The sequence below is a fragment of the Macaca nemestrina genome, chromosome 8 (genome assembly GCF_043159975.1).
Source record: "Macaca nemestrina isolate mMacNem1 chromosome 8, mMacNem.hap1, whole genome shotgun sequence".
Lineage (NCBI taxonomy): Eukaryota > Metazoa > Chordata > Mammalia > Primates > Cercopithecidae > Macaca > Macaca nemestrina.
The window spans coordinates 125980274-126001244 of NC_092132.1; the positions used below are offsets into that span (position 1 = coordinate 125980274).

At 41.0% G+C, this 20971-nt stretch overlaps 1 protein-coding gene across 7 annotated transcripts in view; it reads left to right on the forward strand.

The window, feature by feature from the left end:
- The window catches only part of LOC105481992 (F-box protein 16), a 61839-nt gene that overhangs the window by 10592 nt on the left and 30276 nt on the right, over positions 1-20971 (forward strand). For 5 of the 7 annotated variants that reach the window (XM_071068459.1, XM_071068458.1, XM_011741814.3 and 2 more), the window contains exons 3-4: positions 5883-5918; positions 15806-16012. In XM_071068459.1, coding sequence (XP_070924560.1) covers positions 5883-5918; positions 15806-16012 — 243 coding nt within the window. The remainder of the gene's footprint in view (positions 1-5882; positions 5919-15805; positions 16013-20971) is intronic. The other 2 variants (XM_071068460.1, XM_011741815.3) reach the window with 1 other exon arrangement.

A 20971-nucleotide genomic window follows, 5' to 3' on the forward strand; every position in this document is an offset into this window, starting at 1 on the left:
TTATCCAGCTCAACAGTAATTTACTCAGCACCTGTTTGCAATGCTTGACACTCTCCCACAGTTTGTATAACAGCTTATCTGGTTCCCCTACCAAAACTTCAGGGTCTCATTTTGAAATCTGTCTTCCCATAGAATTGTGAAGATTTTACACACATGTGAAAAAGTGACTTGAATTCAAATAGGCGTTCATTGGATTCCTTGATTTTCAGAAATTTTCTTCGAAAAATTATGAGTCTTGATCAATTTAGCAGCTGTGGAGAAGAAAAGTGTCTTAGGAGGCAAAAAATTTCCTGAATGCCTCTTGCAGTTCGATTTTTAGAGAAGCTGATTCTGAGATTAGCATGTAGAGTGTTGACTGGAGAGGACTTTCTGGATTAACACCTGGAAAAGGAAGGAAATAAAAGGAAGAGAAAAGGGGCAGATGTGGGACAGAGGAAGAAGTTTGGCTGGAATGCAGTCTCAGTGAGGTCTCCGCTGACCTCATAGGACTCCCTGAGGCGGCCATGATGCTTCAGATAGGTTGTAAAAAAATACCTGAGGCTGGGTAATTTATAAAGAAAAGAGGTTTAACTGGCTCACACTTCTGCAGGCTGTGCAGGAAGCACAATGGCATCTGCTTCTGGGGAGGCCTCAAGGAGCTTTCCATCATGGCAGAGGGCAAAGCAGGAGGAGGCATCTTACGTGGCAGGAGCAGGAGGAAGAGTGAGACAGGGGAGGTCCCACACACTTTTAAACAACCAGATCTCATGAGAACTTACTCCTGCTGATGACAGCGCTAGGGAGATGGTGTTAAACCATGAGAAACCGCCCCCATGATCCAATCACCTCCCACCAGGCCCCACCTCCAACATAGGGAATTACAATTTTTTTTTTTTTTTTTTTTGAGACAGAATTTACTCTGTTGCCCAGGCTGGAGTGCAATGGCGCGATCTAGGCTCACTGCAACCTCTGCCTCCTAGTTCAAGCAATTCTCCTGCCTCAGCCTCCTGAGTAGCTGGGATTGCAGGCGCCCACCACCACACCTGGCTAATTTTCATATTTTTAGTAGAAATGGAGTTTCACCATGGTGGCCAGGCTGATCTTGAACTCCTGACCTCAGTGATCCACTGGCCTTGGACTCCCAAAGTGCTAGGATTACAGGCGTGAGTCATGGCGCCCGGCCGGGGATTACAATTTGATATGAGATTTGGTGGGGACAGAGATCCAAACCACATCATTTGTCTTACGTTGTGGCAAGGGGGAAGAGGGGAAGAGGGTCTGGTCTTTATACTTCCACACTGACCATTCAGTGGGCACCAGCTGCCTACACCCCCACCAGGTCTGACCTTGGGCAAGGCAGCTCTCTCAAGCTTGTGACTGTCAACCAGCAGCCTTCCAGCAGGTGGGGAAATAAATCCTTCCGTTCTGGAGGGGAACGAGTGCATCACAGCACTCATTGTTTCTTTAACAGATTTTTATCCAATGTAACAATCACTTCTCAAGATAATATGTATTGCATTGTCCCGAATTCCCATTCTGTTCCCAAAAAAAATCATTTTTTTGGTTTAGTTAGGTTATTGTGTGGCGTAAAATTATTTTTAAAAATCTTAGTGTGTATATATACACAGAAGTATGTGTACGAATGCACAGAGTCACACACATAGAATTTGTATGTGATTATGCCAAGCCGATGTTTGTTTGTTTGTTTGTTTGTTTTTGAGGATCTTACTCTGTCACCCAGGCTGGAGTACAGTGGCACAATCACGGCTCACTGCAGCCTCCACCTCCTGGGCTCAAGTGATTTTCCTGTCTCATCCTCCCAAGTAGCTAGGACCACCAGGCTCACACCACCATGCCCTGCTAATTTTTTTAATTTTTTATTATTTTTAGTAGAGACAAGGTCTCACTATGTTGCTCATGCTGGTCTCAAACTCCTGAGCTCAAGTGAGCCTCTGTTTCAGCCTCCCAAAGCTCTGGGATTACAGGCATCAACCACCATGCCCAGCCATATCAAACTGTTAATACTGGTTTTTCCCGAAGAGTTATATGGGTGTTGGTGGACAGAGGAGGGTCTGTTAGAAGAGAGAGCTTTCATTTTCTTACTTCATACAATGCAGCAGTTTCCAATTTTAAAACAAATTAGAATATAAATATGTATCATATATTATACACACACATATTCGTACATATAAGCAAACAAAGGACGATAACTCTGGGAATTGAAAACTCTGGTTTCAAATCAGCTGTACCAATTTTACCTTCTCTGGGCTTTATCCTCCTTTGTAAAATGAGTGGATTGGATCAGATGACCTTGAAGGTCTCTTCTGGTTCTAACATTCTAACTGTGTGAAAGGAATTAAAAATAGATGCCCAAGGAGACAGCCGGCCAAAAGGCATGCAGACAATCATTTCAAGGGGCTTCCACACTTCTAAATGAGGGTGTTTGTCACCAATGATCAGTGAAATTTTAAGGTTTCTTGGTTTTAAGTTTTTGTTTTAATTTTGTCTTTCTTCTATTCTGTAGTAAAATGTGAAATATGTAACTATCTTAGACTAAAATAAAAGTCAGGATTTTAACTTCACAGCAGGCTTTAAGCAGAGAGATTGAATTCTCTAAATTCAAATTTAGATGCCTAAAAAAAAAAAAACAGCATCACCAGGATAGGCATATTTAACGGATTAGTAAGTTATTCAAGCACTGTGAATTTTGAGTGAAGGAATGTTTTTAAAATGTGTATTTCTTTGCCAACTAGTGTTTTAATTGAAAGTGATCTTTATCACACACACACATAGAAAGGTAACTATGGAAGGTGATGGATAGGACAATTTCCTTGACATTTCATTATGTATGTATATATCAAAGCATCAAGTTGTATACCTTAAATATACACAGTTTTTAAAAAGAAAAGAAAGTGATCCACATTTCTTTTAGAGTATGGTTCACACATGTTGTACAGTACATGTTAAAAAAAGGTGTTCTGAGAAAAAGCACCCAGTTACCATCAATCGATCATTATTTAGGGGCCCCTAAATATCTCACTCCTACATTGTAATGATGTCACACGGTGAAATATGTAACTACAGTGTCAACAGACTAAAATAACAACCATGGGATTCTGACTTAACAGCAGGCTCTGAGTAAACTGTGATATAAACAGACTGCAGCATCTTGCAAGAAAAGAAGATCCATTTTAATATTTCCATTTGGAAGAAATACTTTGTTTTCCAGCTCTTTAAAATGAAGAACCTGATTGCAAATCTTTGAAATAAAGACTTACTCCAAACCAGAGTGTGTAAGACTGTAAGTCCAACTGAGAACCTGACGACAAAATTATCTGCCCAAAATGATACGTCTTGTCAAAGGTAGAGTCAGAACCAGATCTGGGGTCTCCTGACTTTCAGTCTAGTGTCTTTCCTCTACTCCTTGTGTCCCATCAGTTTCTGCTTGAGTTTACCTTCTGGTAAAGAGCTGGACTTGCATGGACTCTGCTTAGACTTTGTCTCATGTTTTAGCCTGTGTAGCACTTCCCAATATCCACCCCATTCCTTTTCTACTACCCTCTTGTTGACCGTCTTTTCCCCTTTAAGTCAGTTTCCTTTTGTTTCCAATGGGTTACACCATCATTGGACACCATGCTTCAACTTCCTCTTGAAGCTCTGTTGTGGTCTCAGGACCTAACCTCTGCTTCTTCTTATAGTCAGACCAAAGCATGGGCAGAAGTTCATCAAGAATGTAAGGCTGGAAGTCAGAATGGGGAAGACCAAGGATCTGGTGAGGAATCAAGTGCAGTGTTGAGCTGAACACATAGTTTGGACCCAGAGATTTTTTAAATATCTGTAAATATAACCTCTTTGGTCCTCTGCTTATCCTTTCTAAAATATAGGAATCGAATAAAAAGATCTTTAGGATTCCTTTTAGCTCTAAAATTCAATGACTTCTGAAGCTTTCTTCTTGTTGTTAGTCAATCAGCAAAATGGTTTATTGAGGGCCTTCCATGGACTCTGTACTTGAGGGTTCTATGGAGCATGTAAGAGAAAGTGGTTGTAATCTACTTGGGAAGATAAAATTAACAGACACCACTAGAGAGCAAAACAAACACTATAAAGTCTAAGTGAAGCATGAACTATAAATAGAGTAGGAGTTGGGAAGAGAGAAATCCCTGGGCTTCAGAAAAGTGACAACACTGGTTGCACGGGTTGGGTGATGCATGATTGATAGAGAAGAATTCAGACAATATTTGAATCCAGATATTTTGAATCTTCTGTGTTCTACAGATTCTCTTCTACTTCTTTTCATCTAGAAATTCTGAGTTTATCTGTTGCCATTATTTGAGGGTCCTGGTAGCCCAGATGGCAGTTAGCTGCGGGGAAGGGTCTTTTTCTTCTTCTTTTATGTGCAAAAAGTGTCTGTCTGTGACAGAAGAGATTCCCTGGCCAAGAGCAAAACTGACATTTCACTGGTCCCGAGGTGGTGGCTGAACCAGTTATTTCAATTCCTATTTTGTATGTCCTTGGCAACCAGAGCTTGAGAGTTAAAAAAGGAAGGAAAACACAATCTGTGGGAAGCATAAAACCAGATCCTCAACCTCTTCCATAAAAAGAGAAGAAATAGGTCTGAGCCACCTCTCCAAGAGGGAACATTCTTACAGCACTAGAGAATGTAGTGAGTGCCAAGAGGAGGGGAAAATATCAATCCCGATTTTGAAAGCTGACAGAGGGTGTATGGGATAAAGCAAGTGAGACATTCAAATATGTTCATTACTCTCTTTCTCTTCCTCTCTTAATAAGCCCCTTCTCTGCCACATGTACCTACATTAGTCTTCCTTTCCTCACTCACTGAAATGTGCATATGCACTGATGCTCAGAAAAGCACCTCAACACCAATATATAAAGATACTCACATTGTACTGATACATCCATAAGGATATTCATTCTCACAATCACATTCATTCAATTCAATAAACATAGATACCTGTAACATGCTCTGTAAACACTCTGCTGGAGATGTCAAGATGAATAAGACTTAGTTTCTGTCCTAAATAGTATATTGTAATAAACTTATACCAACAAACATTCAAGTGGAAGCCCAGATGTGTACACACACACATTTCTAATCCTACAGATGTGTACATACTTGTACACCCACTGATATGTGTATACACTGAAATAGAAAAACAGAACTGATCATTCACCTGTTTCGTAAATTCTCATACTATTAATACTGAAATATTTCAGATGCGGGAGTTTCATGTTCCTGTTTTTTTGTTAGTTTTTTCATCTCCTTTCAAATTCTAAAACTGATTTACCTTTATAATTCCATTTTTAAAATTTCTTTCCCTTTAAACAACTGTTACTTCTTTCTTTTTCTTCTTCTTCTTTTTTTTTTTTTTTTTTTTTTACAGAGTCTGGTGCTGTCACCCAGGTAAGAAGTACAATGACATGATCATAGCTCACTGCAGCCTCAACTCCCCGAGCTCAAGCGATCCTCCCACTTCAGCCTCAGCTGGGACTACAGGGACACACCACCACACCTGGCTAATTTTTTGTATTTTTTGTAGAGATGGAGTCTCACCATGTTGCTCAGGCTGCTCTTAAACTCCCTAGCTCAAATGATCTGCCTGCCTTGGCCTCCCAAAGTGCTGGGATTACAGGTGTGAGCCACTGTACCCAGCCTTATTACTTCTTCTTTCATATGAATTATTCCACATGTAGAAACTGAAATAAAAAAAGAGAGAAACCTTGCCCAGGGTAAAAATACATAACCTCAGGAGTAAAATCTGTCTTTTTATATTCAGCTGATACAATGAATATTTATTCACAGATCCCTTAATGATATCGTTCTTGTAATGGGTATTTTGAACTATGATATATGAAATTACCATATTCTTTTTTACTTATTGTAGGTATTTGAAGAAAGAAGAGCCCTGCTTGGCAAATGGGTAAACATTTAAAATATAGTTTATATTTATATTAAAAACATAATGTTTTTGCATTATGTTATGTTATCTGTTTTCATCTTTCAGGCTGCTTTTAAAAAATCAGACTGGGTGGCTTACAAATAACAGGCATTTTTTTACTCAACTTGGATAGAAAGAAAAAAACCCCAGACATTTATTTTTCATGGTTCCAGAGGCTTAGGAATCTCAAGATCAAGGTGCTGGCAGATTCAGTGTCTGCTGAGGCCTCTCTTCATAGACAGTCACCTCCTCACTGTGTCCTCATGTGGAGAAGAGGGGGAATGAGTTATCTGGGGTCTCCTTTATAAGGACAATAATCCCCTTCTTGAGGCCCACCCTCATTTGACCTAATCACTTCACAAAGGCCCCACCTCCTAATCCCATCACACTGGGGGGTTGAGATTTCAACATGAATTTGGGGGTGACATAAACATTCAGTCTGTAGCATTATCACAGAGCCCAGAGAATTCAGCTTGGATTTAAGGGAGTGCTTCCTCATTTCCTGAGAAGCATGACAGGTGCTTTCTGTAAGTGTCAGTTAGGATTTGGTCAGGGAAACAGAAATCGTATCTTATTTTGACAGACATAATTAAATGAAAAGGATTGGTTAAGCAAATATTGGAGAACAGAAGAGACAGAAAGGGAAGGCTGAGATTCCAGGGAGGTAGAACTGTGGGAATTAGCTACCACCAGCTCTCCTGGTACTGGGAGCTCAGAGGGAAGACCTTCAGCACCATAGGGAAGCCAGATTTCTATGGAGTAAAGCAGATGACATCACAGCCAGCTGGTTCTGATACAGCTGGCAAAACATGATGGTTCTAGGTGTATGGAAAAAAAAGCTGGACCTTGGAATCAATGGCTACTGTCAGGGTCAAGAGTTAGGTGATCCTGATAGGAACAGCAACCAAGCAGGAGTAAGTTTCTCGTCCCTCGGTTTCCCTCTAGCACCTTCCTCCTCATTGGCAGCATTTATCAGGGAGCCAGCTGTCAAAGGAGAAACATGGTGATAGAGATCCTGCCTTCTTTTCTTTTTTTGAGACGGAGGTTTGCTCTTGTTGCCCACGCTGGAGTGTAATGGTGCCATCTCAGATCACTGCAACCTCCTCTGCCTCCCGGGTTCAAGTGATTTTCCTGCCTCAGCCTTCTGAGTAGCTGGGATTACAGGCACCCATCACCACGCCTGGCTAGTTTGTTGTATTTTTAGTAGATCTGGAGTTTCACCATGTTGGCCAGGCTGGTCTTAAACTCCTGACCTCAGGTGATCCATCACCCTTGACCTCCCAAAGTGCTAGGATTACGGGTGTGAACCACATGCCCAGCCCAAGAGATCCTGCCTTCTATGTTCACAAAGTAGAGCATAGAAAGGTGGATTTGGGTCAGGTGCAATAGCTCACAGCTGTAATACCAGTACTTTGGGAGGCTGAGGGAGGAGGAGACCTTAAAGCCAGGAGTTTGAGACCAGGCCGGGCAATATAACAAGACCCCATATCTACAAAAATAATAATTTAAAAAATTAGGCAGGCGTGGTGGTGCATTCCTATAGTCCCAGCTACTTGGGATGGACGAGGCAGGAGGATTGCTTGAGCCCAGGAGTTCAAGGCTGTAGTGAGCTGTTGCACTGGTGCACTCCAGCCTGGGCAACAGAGCAAGACCATGTCTCAAAACAAACCCCAAAATAGAAAGATGAATTTGGATCTGAGGGACAATAACTTAGTAACCAGCACAGTTTACCCATTTGGCTACTCAGCATTCATATATAACCTTCTATAGATCCTGACACTTTCATACAAGAACTGTAACAATGTTATGTTTTTACCTAACAAGATACAACTGTCCTTCATCAAAAACTAGGACTTTCTCGTCTGTTCCTCAAAAGGAGGGACACAAAGTCTCAATGGCCATCCCTGGATGATGATCAAAATATCCATCTCTGGGCATTTTTTTTTTTTTGAGATTCTCTATTTTCTTTCTTCAAGAGAATAATCTACGGAGGCAGGGCTGGCTTCTATCCTGTTTTTCGTTGTACATACCTCGATGCTTACCAGGCATTAACAGATATTTTCTAAATCAACAAATAATGGTCTCTTGTTTTTCTCCTTTCCCCAAACAAACTTATTCTTTAAAATCACTAAGTCATATGGTAGCCTATGTACCCCTGCAAAAACCCAATGAATGGGGCTTAAGGGAGATATTTCTACTTTATTTACATTTCTGTCTCCATTTTAATTTTTAGATTTTCTTTGTGTATTTCATGGACTTCAAGACAGTAATATAAGAAATGCATTTTCGAAAGAAAGAGAGAGAAAGGAAGGAGGTGGGGAGGGAGGGAGGGAAGGAGGGAAGAAGGAGAAATAAAGATACCAGTGTTTTTACTTAGCATTGCTTGGAATTTTCACTGTAGGCATCCAGCACTGTGTTAGTTTTAAAGTTTAATCTAGTATTAGAAGTGAAGTCATTTTTTTAAAAAGAATCTAGACAGTGAGAGATAAAATGTAATATGAATTGTATTCAATGATAGACAGTCTGGAAGTGTTTTCATATTTGGCCATAGAATTTGGCAATTTTTGTTCATTTATTTGCACATGGTTCTGTCTAATGTTCTGTACAACAGCAAATAAAACAATCAAGAGAAACTGAAAAGCTCTTCTACTTTGCTGTTCCATGCTACTACTTAATCCCCTTCCTCTCAAATCTCTGCCCTTCGATCCCTGTTAGAAAAGGCTATTGCCTCCCAAATTGAGAGAGAACACAGCAGGAGAAGTGAAGAGGGAAAGAATCTCAGATTTTCTCTCAGCTTCTGCTCTGTTGCTAGTATAAATAATAGTAATATCATAACCTATTTTAATAAAGTAGATGACATCACTTTTAACTTGCTGGAAACAACCACAATCAGAGTTAGAATTCAAAAGAGAAACAAGGAAAACTATTTTGCAAATTGCATGACAGAAAAATGATTAATATCCAGGATATATAAAGAGTTCTGACAAGTCAATAAGAAAAATACAAATGTCCCTATAGGATAATGGGCTAATATAAGAATGAGGAATATTTAAAAAATAAATGAACACTAAGCATATAAAATATGCTCAATTTTACCAAAATCAGAGAAATGCAAATGAAAACAATGAAATTCCCAAATTCTCTCTTCCTTGCCTGTATGGCAAAAATTGAAGAATTAGATAATATATATAACTCTTCATTATATATATTACATATATAATATACCCTGTAAGGAAGGATTCACTAGAGAGCAGGAAGATACTTTTAAACTCACTTGGAGGGAATGTAAAATGGTAAAGACCTTTTAAAGACCATTTGACAGGATCTGTTAAAATTTTAAAGGCACGTACCCTTTGAGCCTCTATATTTATGTATACTAGAGATTTATTCATTCAGAACATGAAAAGGCATGAAAAAGCATGTACCAAGATACTGCTCCTCCTCCTCCTTTTTCTTTCTTCCTACTGGAAATGTATCAGTAGTAATGGTATCAGTAGTAAATTGAGTAAACAAAAAATGCTATATTCATCCTACTATGACAGAATGAGAAGACAATATGCCCTGGAGTTCATTACATATCAGGACATGTGTGGCTACATTTTGTTTATTTATTTATTATTATTATTATTTTTTGAGATGGAGTCTCACTCTGTCACCCAGGCTGGAGTGCATTGGCTCACTGCAACCTCCGCCTCCCAGGTTCAAGCAATTCTCCTGCCTCAGCCTCCTGAGCAGCTGAGATTACAGGCGTGTGCCACCACACCCAGCTAATTTTTGTATTTTTAGTAGAGACAGCATTTCACCATGTTGGTCAGGCTGGTGTCGAACTCCTGACCTTGTGATCCACCCACCTTGGCCTCCCAAAGTGCTGGTATTACAGTCCTGAGCCACCACGCCCGGCCATTTTGTTTATTTTTTAAACTGCTGCATAGTATTCCCTGGGATGGGTATACTCTAATTTATTTCACTACCTCCAACTTGATGGAGATATGTGTGTGTGTGAACGTATAGGAATGCATGACCATCTTCCAGGCATGGTGGTGTGCTCCTCAAGTCCCAGCTAATCCAGAGACTAAAGCAGGAGAATTACCTGAGTCCAGGAGTTTGAAGCTGTAGTGCACCATGATCATGCCTGTGAATAGCCATTGCACTCCAGCCTGGGCAACATAGCAAGACCTTGTCTCTGAAAACAATTTTTCTTTTTTTCTGAGACGGGTTTTCGCTCTTGTTGCCCAGGCTGGAGTGCAATGGCGCAATCTCGGCTCACCGCAACCTCCTCCTCCTGGGTTCAAGCCGTTCTCCTACCTCAGCCTTCTGAGTAGCTGGGATTACAGGCATGCGCCAGCATGGCCAGCTAATTTTGTAAATTTTTTTCAGTAGAGACGGAGTTTCTCCATGTTGGTCAGGCTGGTCTCAAATTCCTGACCTCAGGTGATCTGCCCGCCTCAGCCTCCCAAAGTGCTGGGATTACAGGCATGAGCCACCATGCCCGGCCTTAAAAATTGTTTTTTATTTTTAGTTAGAAAAAAAGGAAATGCATGAACATCAAACTTTTGAACAGTGGTTATCTCTGGGAGATGAAGTGAGATTTGATAGGGAGCAGTGTTAAAGAAGCTTTTCATTTTTTATTCTATTGATTCTATATGTGTCTGCTTGAAACTTTTGTTTTTTTCAAGACCGAGTCTTGCTCTGTAGCTAAGGCTTGAGTGCAGTGGTGTGATCTCGGCTCACTGCAGCCTCTACCTCCTGGGCTCAAGTGATCCTCCCACCTCAGCCTCCCAAGTAGCTGGGACTACGGGCATACGCCAACATAGCACTTTTTTTTTTTTTTTTTAAAGAAACGATCTCGCTGTGTTGCCCAGCTGGTTTTGGTCTTGAACTCCTGGGCTCAAGCAATCCTTCCGCCTTGACCTCTCAAGAGTGCTGGGACTATAGACGTGAGCCACCTCGCCCAGCCCTGTTTGAAACTTCTAAGACAAAAACGTATTTACACTTTGTGAAATTAAATTTTTGATAATAGGACTCAGAAACTCAACCAGAAGAGATAATATAACGAATAAGCCAGCAAAAATAAGCCTCTCTCTTTATCCCCCTCCCACCCTCTTTTTGCCACAAGCCTCTCTCTTTATCTCCCTCCCACCCTCTTTTTGCCATTCAGTGTGAGGTGGGTGGAACCTGATCACCCCAGCAACCTTCTCACTTCCTCAAACGGCAGCAAGAATCCTTGTAACAACTACTCTAAAAATAGGATGTGCACAGTTATATTGAGTCAAGAAAGCCTAAAAAAAGGCATCCTTCAGGAATGAATCGTGAAGCAAGGTACCGTACGTGATGCTAGAATAGGAGAATAATGGTCCTGACAGTCCCCTAGTCTCATACATGAGGTCCTTGGCTACTCAGTCAGGGGTATTTTTCCTTGAGAGGTGACGCAAGAGATGTGGGGGATAACTGAATTCCTGTACAGTTAACCCTTCCATGGATTATGTACTTTTTGGATTATTTCTAGCACCTTCTAAATCCTAAAGGGATTTCCCCCTACTGTTCAGCATTCTTCTGAGTCATCTCCCAACCTTCTTCAGTTGGTAGTTCAAGGAATGTAAATTAGTTTTCTATTAGCCTAAACAAACAGAATTGGAAAGGAAAATCCCTTGAGGCAAAGAACACCTATCAAAGCCAAACAAATTACCTCTGACCATTGTAATCAGGGAAATAAATGAGGAACCAATGTAATTATCTTTTTCATCGCTAGAGAAAGTGTTTTAATGTTTTCTTTTATAGATTTCTTCAGTATTTCATCATCCTGATGTTCTTTTATATTTGTGTTAAATCACTCATTCTGCAACGTGAGCCCATTCTCTTTTGAGGGCAGCAGGAAAGTGGATGAGCTAGCCTCATTTATTCTAAATGCACTTTCCATCCTTGTCAATGTACAAACATGGTAATTTTATGCGCATTTCTTTTTATAGTTACTTAACCCACATACATATTATTTTTAACATCACTGTGACATTTTCTAATAGTAGCTGCCATGTCTACAATGAGTCATGTACTCTATTAGGAATTTTATACATATATTATTGTATTTAATCCTCTCAACCACCCTACAAGGTAGATGTAATTATCGCTAATGTATAAATGAGGAAATCGAGGCTGACATATTTTTGATGAGTAAAAGAACTAATAGAATATTGGGAGTGAGACAGCAAATTGTCTTATTCTGAAGCCCACCATCAACCCATAATGCCCTGCTTTCCCCTATCATGTTGTTATATTATGGTTTGTTTAGCTGATTCCCTACTACTAGGCATTTTGAGTTATCTTTGATTTTGTGGCAGCCATAATATCTTATGAAAATTTTTTGTGACCATAATCATCCTGGGTCTCAACGTAGCTCAGCCTCGCCAGACTCACATAGCACTGCCCAAATGTCATTTTAGAATGAATTCCAGGCCTGATGTGGTGGCACATCCCAGCCACTCAGGAGGCTGAGGTGGGAGGATCCCTCGAGCCCAGGAGGTTGAGGCTGTAGTGAGCTAGGATTGCACCACTGTACTCCAACCTGGGTGACAGAGTGAGACCCTGTCTCTAAAAAAAACAGAATGAAATAAAAAATAAATAAAATGAATTCCAATCTTCATTTTGTCTCTTTCAAAGAAAACAGGAAATCCAGTTCAAAACTCATAGCCATACTCCTCCAGTCTTCCTTCACTCCCGAGCTCTCCCACACTGCTACTGTAGAGGCTACTATCACCCCTGTGACTCCTATCAAGCCAGTTTTCCAACTGTTCTCCCTCTCTCTCTTCTCACCTTCTTTTTGGCTCTTTATTTCATAGATCAATTCAGCTTCTGGGGCCAGTTCCTCTGGCCTTAGCCATTCTGGCCTGGTTTCTCTCTACTCATTCTCCTGAGAACCCATCCGAAAGAGCTGGGAAAAAAGTCTCCTTTTTTTTTTTTGAGACGGAGTCTTGCTCTGTTGCTCAGGCTGGAGTGCAGTAGCTGGGATTACAGGCGCCCGCCACCATGCCTGGCTAATTTTTTTTTTTTTTTTTAAGTAGAGATGGGGTTTCACTGTGTTAGCCAGGATGGTCTCGATCTCCTGACTTCGTGATCTACCTGCCTCGACCTCCTGAAGTGCTGGGATTACAGGCGAGAGCCACTGCGCCCAGCCAGAAGTCTCCTTTTATGGCAGTTGGAGATACGGCTTGTATAGAAACGGGGCTAGAAGTCAGGGAACACTCACATATGAATCAGTTTTATTCCCGTGGTCTTCGCAGTTAAAGTTTCTGTTTTTTCATTTTAGGATCCCCCTCCTCCCCACCACAGTGATAGTCTCCAAAGTGAGATTTGTGGGTCATTGAATAAATCTATAATAGTGGATAGTTTTAATTAGGAAGTATTTCTACTGTTATTCTACTGTTAATTTTTTTTTTTTTTTTTTTGAGATGAAGTTTTTGCTCTTGTTGCCCAGGCTGGAGTGCAATGGCACGATCTTGGCTCACTGCAACTTCCGCCTCTCGGGTTCAAGCAGTTCTCCTGCCTCAGACTCCTGAATAGCTGGGATTACAGGCATGTACCACCATGCCCAGCTAATTTTGTGTTTTCAATAGAGATGGGGTTTCTCCATGTTGGTCAGGCTGGTCTCGAACTCCTGACCTCACGTGATCCACTGGCCTCGGCCTCCCAAAGTGCTGGGATTACAGGCATGAGCCACCGAGCCTCTACTGTTAAAATTTATGGAAGGCCATTGTTTTGGACTGAGCTCCTATACTAGGCCCCAACAGACCAAACCAACCCGGAATGGAGGCACTCTCACATAATCAAACTGAACTTTAAAAAGGGCCAGTTTAAATTAAAAATGAAAAACAGGACCAAACAAACAAACAAACCCAAAACAGGAGATTCACAGCCACCAATCTGAAGGGTCCCAGTTTATCTGAGCTGGCATAAGAAAGTCTTATGTGTTAATCTTATGAGGAAAGTAACTCTGAAATAATCAATCCACTTTTTGTTCCTTATTTCTCCTTTTTTAAAATTTACTTTATTATTATTATTTTTCTCTGACAGGGTCTCTCTCTGTTGCCCAGGCCAGAGTGCAATGGCATGACCACAGCTCACTGCAGACTCTACCACCTGGGCTCAAGCAGTTCTCCCACCTCAACCTCCCGAGTTTCTGAGACCACAGTTGTACACCACCATACCCAGCTAACTTTTTACTCTTTTGTACAGATGGGGTGTTGCTCAGGCTGGTTTCGAATTCCTGGGCTCAAGAGATTCTCCTACCTCTGCCTCCCAAAGTGCTGAGATTACAGACATGAGCCACCGCACTGGGCCTATTTCTGCTTTCTTCAACCCTTTTCCAACCCTGAAGCCAACCAACCTCCTCTGCTCAACTCTGAGGACCTGCTGTCTGTTCTTTTGATGGGATGCTGCCTGATTCATGAATCGCTAATAAAAACCAATTAGATCTTTAAATGCAATTTGTTGACATTTTGTTTTTTAACACTATTAATTAAAAAAAAATCAAGTTGACCCTTGAGAAGCCAAAAAGAAAAAAAAAATCAAATTAAATTTAAAATATATTGTATAACTATAATGAAGTTAACTTGTTGTAATGCTTGCAAAAAATAAATTTTTCCTTTACATGCCTTTTTAGGTAGTCAGTGTATTTTATGATTACAACTAAACGATTATAAACAGATTATAAAATTCTGTTTATAGTCAGGTGCGGTGGCTCACGCCTGTAGTCTCAGCACTTTGGGAGGCCAAGGTGGTTGGATCACGAGGTCAGAAGTTCGAGACCAACCTGACCAACATTGTGAAACCTTGTCTCTACTAAAAATACTAAAGTTAGCCAGGTGCGGTGGTGCGTGCCTGTAATCCCAGCTACTTGGGAGGCTGAGGCCGGAGAATCGCTTGAACCCACAAAGTGGAGGTTGCAGTGAGCCGAGATTGCGCCACTGCACTCCAGTCTGGGCGACACAGCGAGACTCCATGTCCAAAAAAAAAAAAAAAAAGTCTGTTTATAACTGCACTGAATATCTATATCTGAAATGCAATGATATACAAAAATACAGCCAGCTGAAACTTCCCTATTTTCTCTTCCCCAATGGGCCAGGGAAGAAAAGAGATTTAGACTTCCAGTGAAGTGGCTCACTGAGCTGGTAGGTGTTCTTTCCTTCCTCTCTTTTGGTTTTGGGCAGTCCCAAGGTGCTCATCCTTGGTCATTCCCTGATCTTGGGTGTTGTTCAGGGCAATCTCTGAGGAAAATTGTGAGGTAGCCAATTGTTGGACGTACCCTGGCTTCCTTTGGCATTCACTTCCTCTCTTCAAGTCCTCCTTTATCAACACATCCTCTCCGATCATATCAGTCATTTACATACTAGTGAGAATTGACTCCAATATACTTTCCTTCCCAGGGATATTTGCTTATAATACTTTATCTCCAATTGTGAATACAAGGGTTTGTTTCTGGTCCTGCCGTTTTAAGCACTGATGGGATAATGCAGAAACTATTTGCGGGGAGGAGCTGTGCAGTTATTTTCCCTTAAAACTGTCTTTTATAAGCAGATATATTCTCAGTTTATGAATATGGGCAGCTCCCAATTTATTGTTCATATGTGACTGCAAGTTTTGAGGTCACATGCACTTCTGTGTACACACTTAGGTCATGCACATGCTCCCATATAAATGTGAGAGAAGACAGGTGGCAAAGCATGGAATTTGCTGATTAGGGAAATAAATACTTGATTTGCACTAGAAATAAGTTACTAAACTCCCTTTCTGTGCCATTGTCATCTCTTACTTGTAATGAATCTGCTATCAGACTAAACCTGGAGCTTTTTACATTTTGCTTTCTTTTGTTTTTCCAGTTTGACAAATGGACAGACTCTCAGAGAAGAAGAATCCTCACAGGCCTGTTGGAGCGCTGCTCGCTGTCCCAGCAAAAGTTCTGCTGTCGAAAGCTTCAAGAGAAAATTCCAGCAGAAGCCCTGGACTTTACAACCAAGCTTCCAAGGGTGTTATCTTTATACATCTTTTCTTTCCTGGACCCCCGGAGCCTCTGTCGTTGTGCACAGGTAAAGGCAAGGAAGGGGTATGTGGTGTTTTCTGAGAACAGCCTTAGGAAACTTGAAACTAGAAGTAGTTAAGGGGAAACACACACATACACACACACATATACACACATACACACAAACACAGACATATACACAAACACACTCATATACACACATACACACAAACACAGACATATACACAAACACACTCATATACACACATACACACAAATGTACACACACACACACATAAACACACATACACACATACAAACATACACATACAATTACACACAAATACAAATACAAACACACACAAACACATACAAACACAAATACACAAACACACACATATACACACATACACACATACAAACATACACACACAAATACATATGCACACAAACACACTTGAACACACATACACATACACAGACATACAGATAAACACAAACATACACATACATACACAAACACACATATACACACACACACGAAACTAAGAAAGAGATGGGAAGATCAGTATGTTCGTACATTTGTATTAACCTTCACCATCTTTGCGTCCAACTCTGTTTAGAACTCAAATGGGGAAAAAAGTATAGGCCACATTAGTATACAACAAAGAAGTATTAGCTAGTTGGGGAATTACATATACATGTAAGAAATGGTTCGTCAGCAGGATGGTCTTATACTGTACGGCATTCAGTTGCAATAAAGTCCTCAATTGTACGGTGCAGGTCATTCATGAATAAAAAAGCTCAAAATAAGGACCTAATGAGATATGTACAAAAGAGAATGAGACTAAAAGAGATCCAAGTGGGCAGGTGTGCTCATACAGGCCTTAGAAAAGGAGGTGATTGTCATTATTTTTTTCCTTTACAAGTAATTCCGTCCTGTATTAAAATGAAGTTAAATTATTTTAGATATAAAACTGGTAGTCATTTTGTTGAGTCTTTTCATAGAGTCTGGCAAGACTGGAAATTACCCGCCAGTGTGCATTCATATATGTGTGACATGTTAACTTGAGTTTTTAAAATTAAGAAAATGAATGCAGGAGGAAAGATGGATCTGGGTGTGGTGGCTCACACCTGTAATCCCAGCACTTTGGGAGGCCAAGGTGGGAGGATTGTCTGAGCCTAGGAGATCAAGACTAACCTGGGCAACATAGGGAGACCTCATCTTTACAAAACATTTTAAAATTAGGTGGGTGTGGTGATGTGTGCCTGTGGTCCCAGCTACTTGGGAGGCTGAAGTGGGAGGATTACTTGAACCCAGAAGGTTGAGGCTTCAGTGAGCTGTGACTGTGCCACTACACTATAGCCTGGGCAACATAGTGAGACTCTGTCTCAAAAAAAAAATGTATTATTCAATAAATGGTATAGGGACAATTGAGCAACTCTCTGGAAAAAAAAAAATTAAGTAGTATAAAAGACAGATGAAACCAAAGGAAACCATTAAAATCCTCAAAGAAAACAGGAAAGGATGTCAGTATTCCATCATACCCAGAAGTCTTAAAAGAAAATACACAATTTGAAATCTTGCTTCCTCCATTTTTTGTATCATGAGCAAGAATGAAGAAGGCAGATTTTTAAACTGTGACTATAAAAATTAAAATATTCTTCATGGAACAGAACACCATAAATAAATCCAAACAGTAGGCAGGGAAAAAAAATCGATTGCATGCAAGGGCTAATTTCTTTATTTTTTTTTAAAGAGCTCTTATAAATCTATATTAAGAAAAAAAAAAAAAAAAAAAAGACCAACAACCCAGGAGAAAAATGAGCAAAGGAAATGAACAAGTAATCTACAGAAAAAGGAATACAGATGTCTCTAGAATATGTAAGATGCTTAGCCTCATTCTGGCATGCCATCTTTCATGACTCAGATTGAGATTTGTTTTAAATGATAATATTCTATATTGGTGAGGATGTGGGAAAGCAAGAACTTTCATATATTGCTGGTAGATAAATTGATGTAACCACCATGGAGAACCATTGGGCAGTGTTAACATTTCAAATAAAAATTCCCTTTGCCCCAGCAGTTCCACTTCTTGGAATTTGTCTGATGGGTATCCTGCAACGTGGTAAAAGCCACACTTGTATAAGAATATTGCACGATTCTCTGTCCTAGCAATAGGTTGGAAACAATGAAAATATCTACCAGGAGGGACTGGGTAAATAAACTGCAACTATCTCCAAGATATGTCATTGGTTAAAAAAAAAAAAAAAAAGCAGAGGTGTAGAACTATCCTACCACATTTTGAAAAGAATAAAGAATATATACAGCCAGGCACAGTGGCTTGCCTGTAATCCCAGCACTTCGGGAGACCAAGGCTGGCGAATGCTTGAGGCCAAGAGTTTGAGACTGGCCTGGGCATTATGACGAGACCCCCATCTCCACAAAAAATACAAAAATTAGCCAGGTGTGGTGGCCCATGACCATAGTCCCAACTACTTGGGAGGCTGAGGTGGGAGGATCGCTGGAGCCCAGGTGTTTAAAGCTGCAGTGAGCCAAGATTGCAGCACTGTACTCTAGAGCCTGGGCAACATAGCAAGACCCTGTCTCTACAAAAGTTAAGAATTAGCCAGGTCACGCTGGGCGTGGCAGCTCATGCCTGTAATCCCAGCACTTTGGGAGGCCGAGGTGGGCGGATCATGAGATCAGGAGATCGAGACCATCCTGGCTAACACAGTGAAACCCCATCTCTACTAAAAATACAAAAAATTAGCCGGGCGTGGTAGCGGGCACCTGTAGTCCCAGCTACTCGGGAGGCTGAGGTAGGAGAATGGTGTGAACCCGGGAGGTGGAGCTTGCAGTGAGCTGAGATCGCGCCACTGCACTCCAGCCTGGGCGACAGAGTGAGACTCCATCTCAAAAAAAAAAAAAACAAAAAAAAAAACTTAGGTCAGCCAGGTGCGGAGGTGACTCACACCTGTAATCCTAGCACTTTAGGAGGCCAAGGTGGGCGGATCACTTGAGGTCAGGAGTTTGAGACCAGCCTGGCCAGTATGGTGAAAACTCATCTCTATTATAAATGCAAAAAGTAGCCCTGTGTGGTGGTGCACACCTGTACCTACACCCAGCTACTTGGGGGGCATGAGGCAGGAGGGTTGCTTGAATCTGGGAGGAGGAGGCTGCAGTGAGCTGAGATCATGCCACTGCATTCTAGCCTGGGTCACAAAGTGAGACCCTGTCTCAAAAAAAAAAAAAAGAAAGAAAGAAAGAAAAAATTAGCCAGGTATGGTGACATGTGCCTAGAGTTCCAGCTACTTGAGAGACTAAGTAAGGCAGGAGGATTGCTTGAGCCTGGGGGTTGAAGGCTGCAGTAAGCTATGATCATGCCTCTGCACTCCAGCCTGAGCAACAGGGTGAGACCCTGTCTCAAAAATACATATATGTGTTTGTTACTATATACCTAGAATATTCAAGAATTATTTACCAGAAACTGGTAACAGTGGTCTCATCCAAGGAGAAGAATGGGTGACTGGGGGATAGTGATGGGAGAGGGACTTCCTTTGTTTCTTTGAATTTGGTATTAATATGCACATACCTATTCCAAAAATGATTTTTTTTTTTGAGATGAAGTCTTGTTCTGTTGCTCAGGCTGGAGTGCAGTGGCACAATCTCGGCTCACTGCAACCTCTGCCTCCCGGGTTCAAGCGATTCTCCTGCCTCAGCCTCTCGAGTAGCTGTGATTACAGCATGCGCTACCATGTCTGGCTAATGTTTGTATTTTTAGTAGAGACAGGGTTTTACCATGTTGGCTAGGCTGGTCTCAAACTCCTGACTTCAAGTGATCCACTCACTTTGACCTCCAGGGGTGCTGCGATTACAGGTGTGAGGCATCACACCTGGCCTGAAATGACTTTTTAAAAGAGCATAGCAATCTGGATGCCCAGTAATAAGAGGGTATCATACAGCCATATATGATGCATTATTATTATTATTATTATTATTATTATTATTATTATTATTTTGAGACAGAGTCTTGCTCTCGTCTCCCAGACTGGAGTGCAATGACTCGATCTCGGCTCACTGCAACCTCCGCCCCACCAGGTTCAAGCGATTCTCCTGCCTCAGCCTCCCGAGTAGCTGGGATTACAGGCGCGTGTCACCACACCCAGCTAATTTTTGTATTTTTAGGAAAGACAGGTTTTGCCATGTTGGCCAGGCAGGTCTGGAACTCCTGACCTCAGGTGATCCATCCGCCTCGGCCTCTCAAAGTGCTGGGATTACAAGCTTGAGCCACTGCACCTGGCCTATGATGCATTATTGTGCAACCATTAGTAAACATGTTTTGGAAGAACAGAGATGTTATAATATTTAAAATGAAAAAATATTTTAAGTTGTATATAGGGTTTCCTGATTTTCTTTTGTATATACTTCAAATAAAGACTGAAAGGAAAAGAACTGTAGCAGGTTGTCAATAATGGTCATCTCTGATTAATGGGGTCATGGGTTAAACTTCTCAGAATTTTTCATTTTCCACAAGGATAATATTATTATTAGAAGGAAATGTTATTTGAAATAGCTAATTCTATCATCTGTATGCACTGTAAGACATAATTTCTCCTCACTACTGACTGTGGGGAAAACACAGACCATCATTCTTCAGCTCAATTTAAAGTAAACCATATAAAGTCCCTGCTGTTTTAAAAAGATGGAAGGTTGTGGAGGAACTGTGTCCTGTAGATTTGAAAGCTCTTACTTACCTTTCAATTCTCTTCATTCCTCTCTACCTTTAAACAAACAAAATAACACAAAAAACACAAAAAACAAAAACTATATTTGCCTTGGGAAGAAAAACAACTTAAGTACTCAGGTCAAAACATTATCTAAAGAAGAGGAGAAACCCTTAGATAGGCGTGGTGCATGCCTGTAATCCCAGCTACTCAGGAGGCTGAGGCAGGAGAATGGCTTGATCCCGGGAGGCGGAAGTTGCAGTGAGCCAAGATTGCGCCACTGCACTCCAGCCTGGGC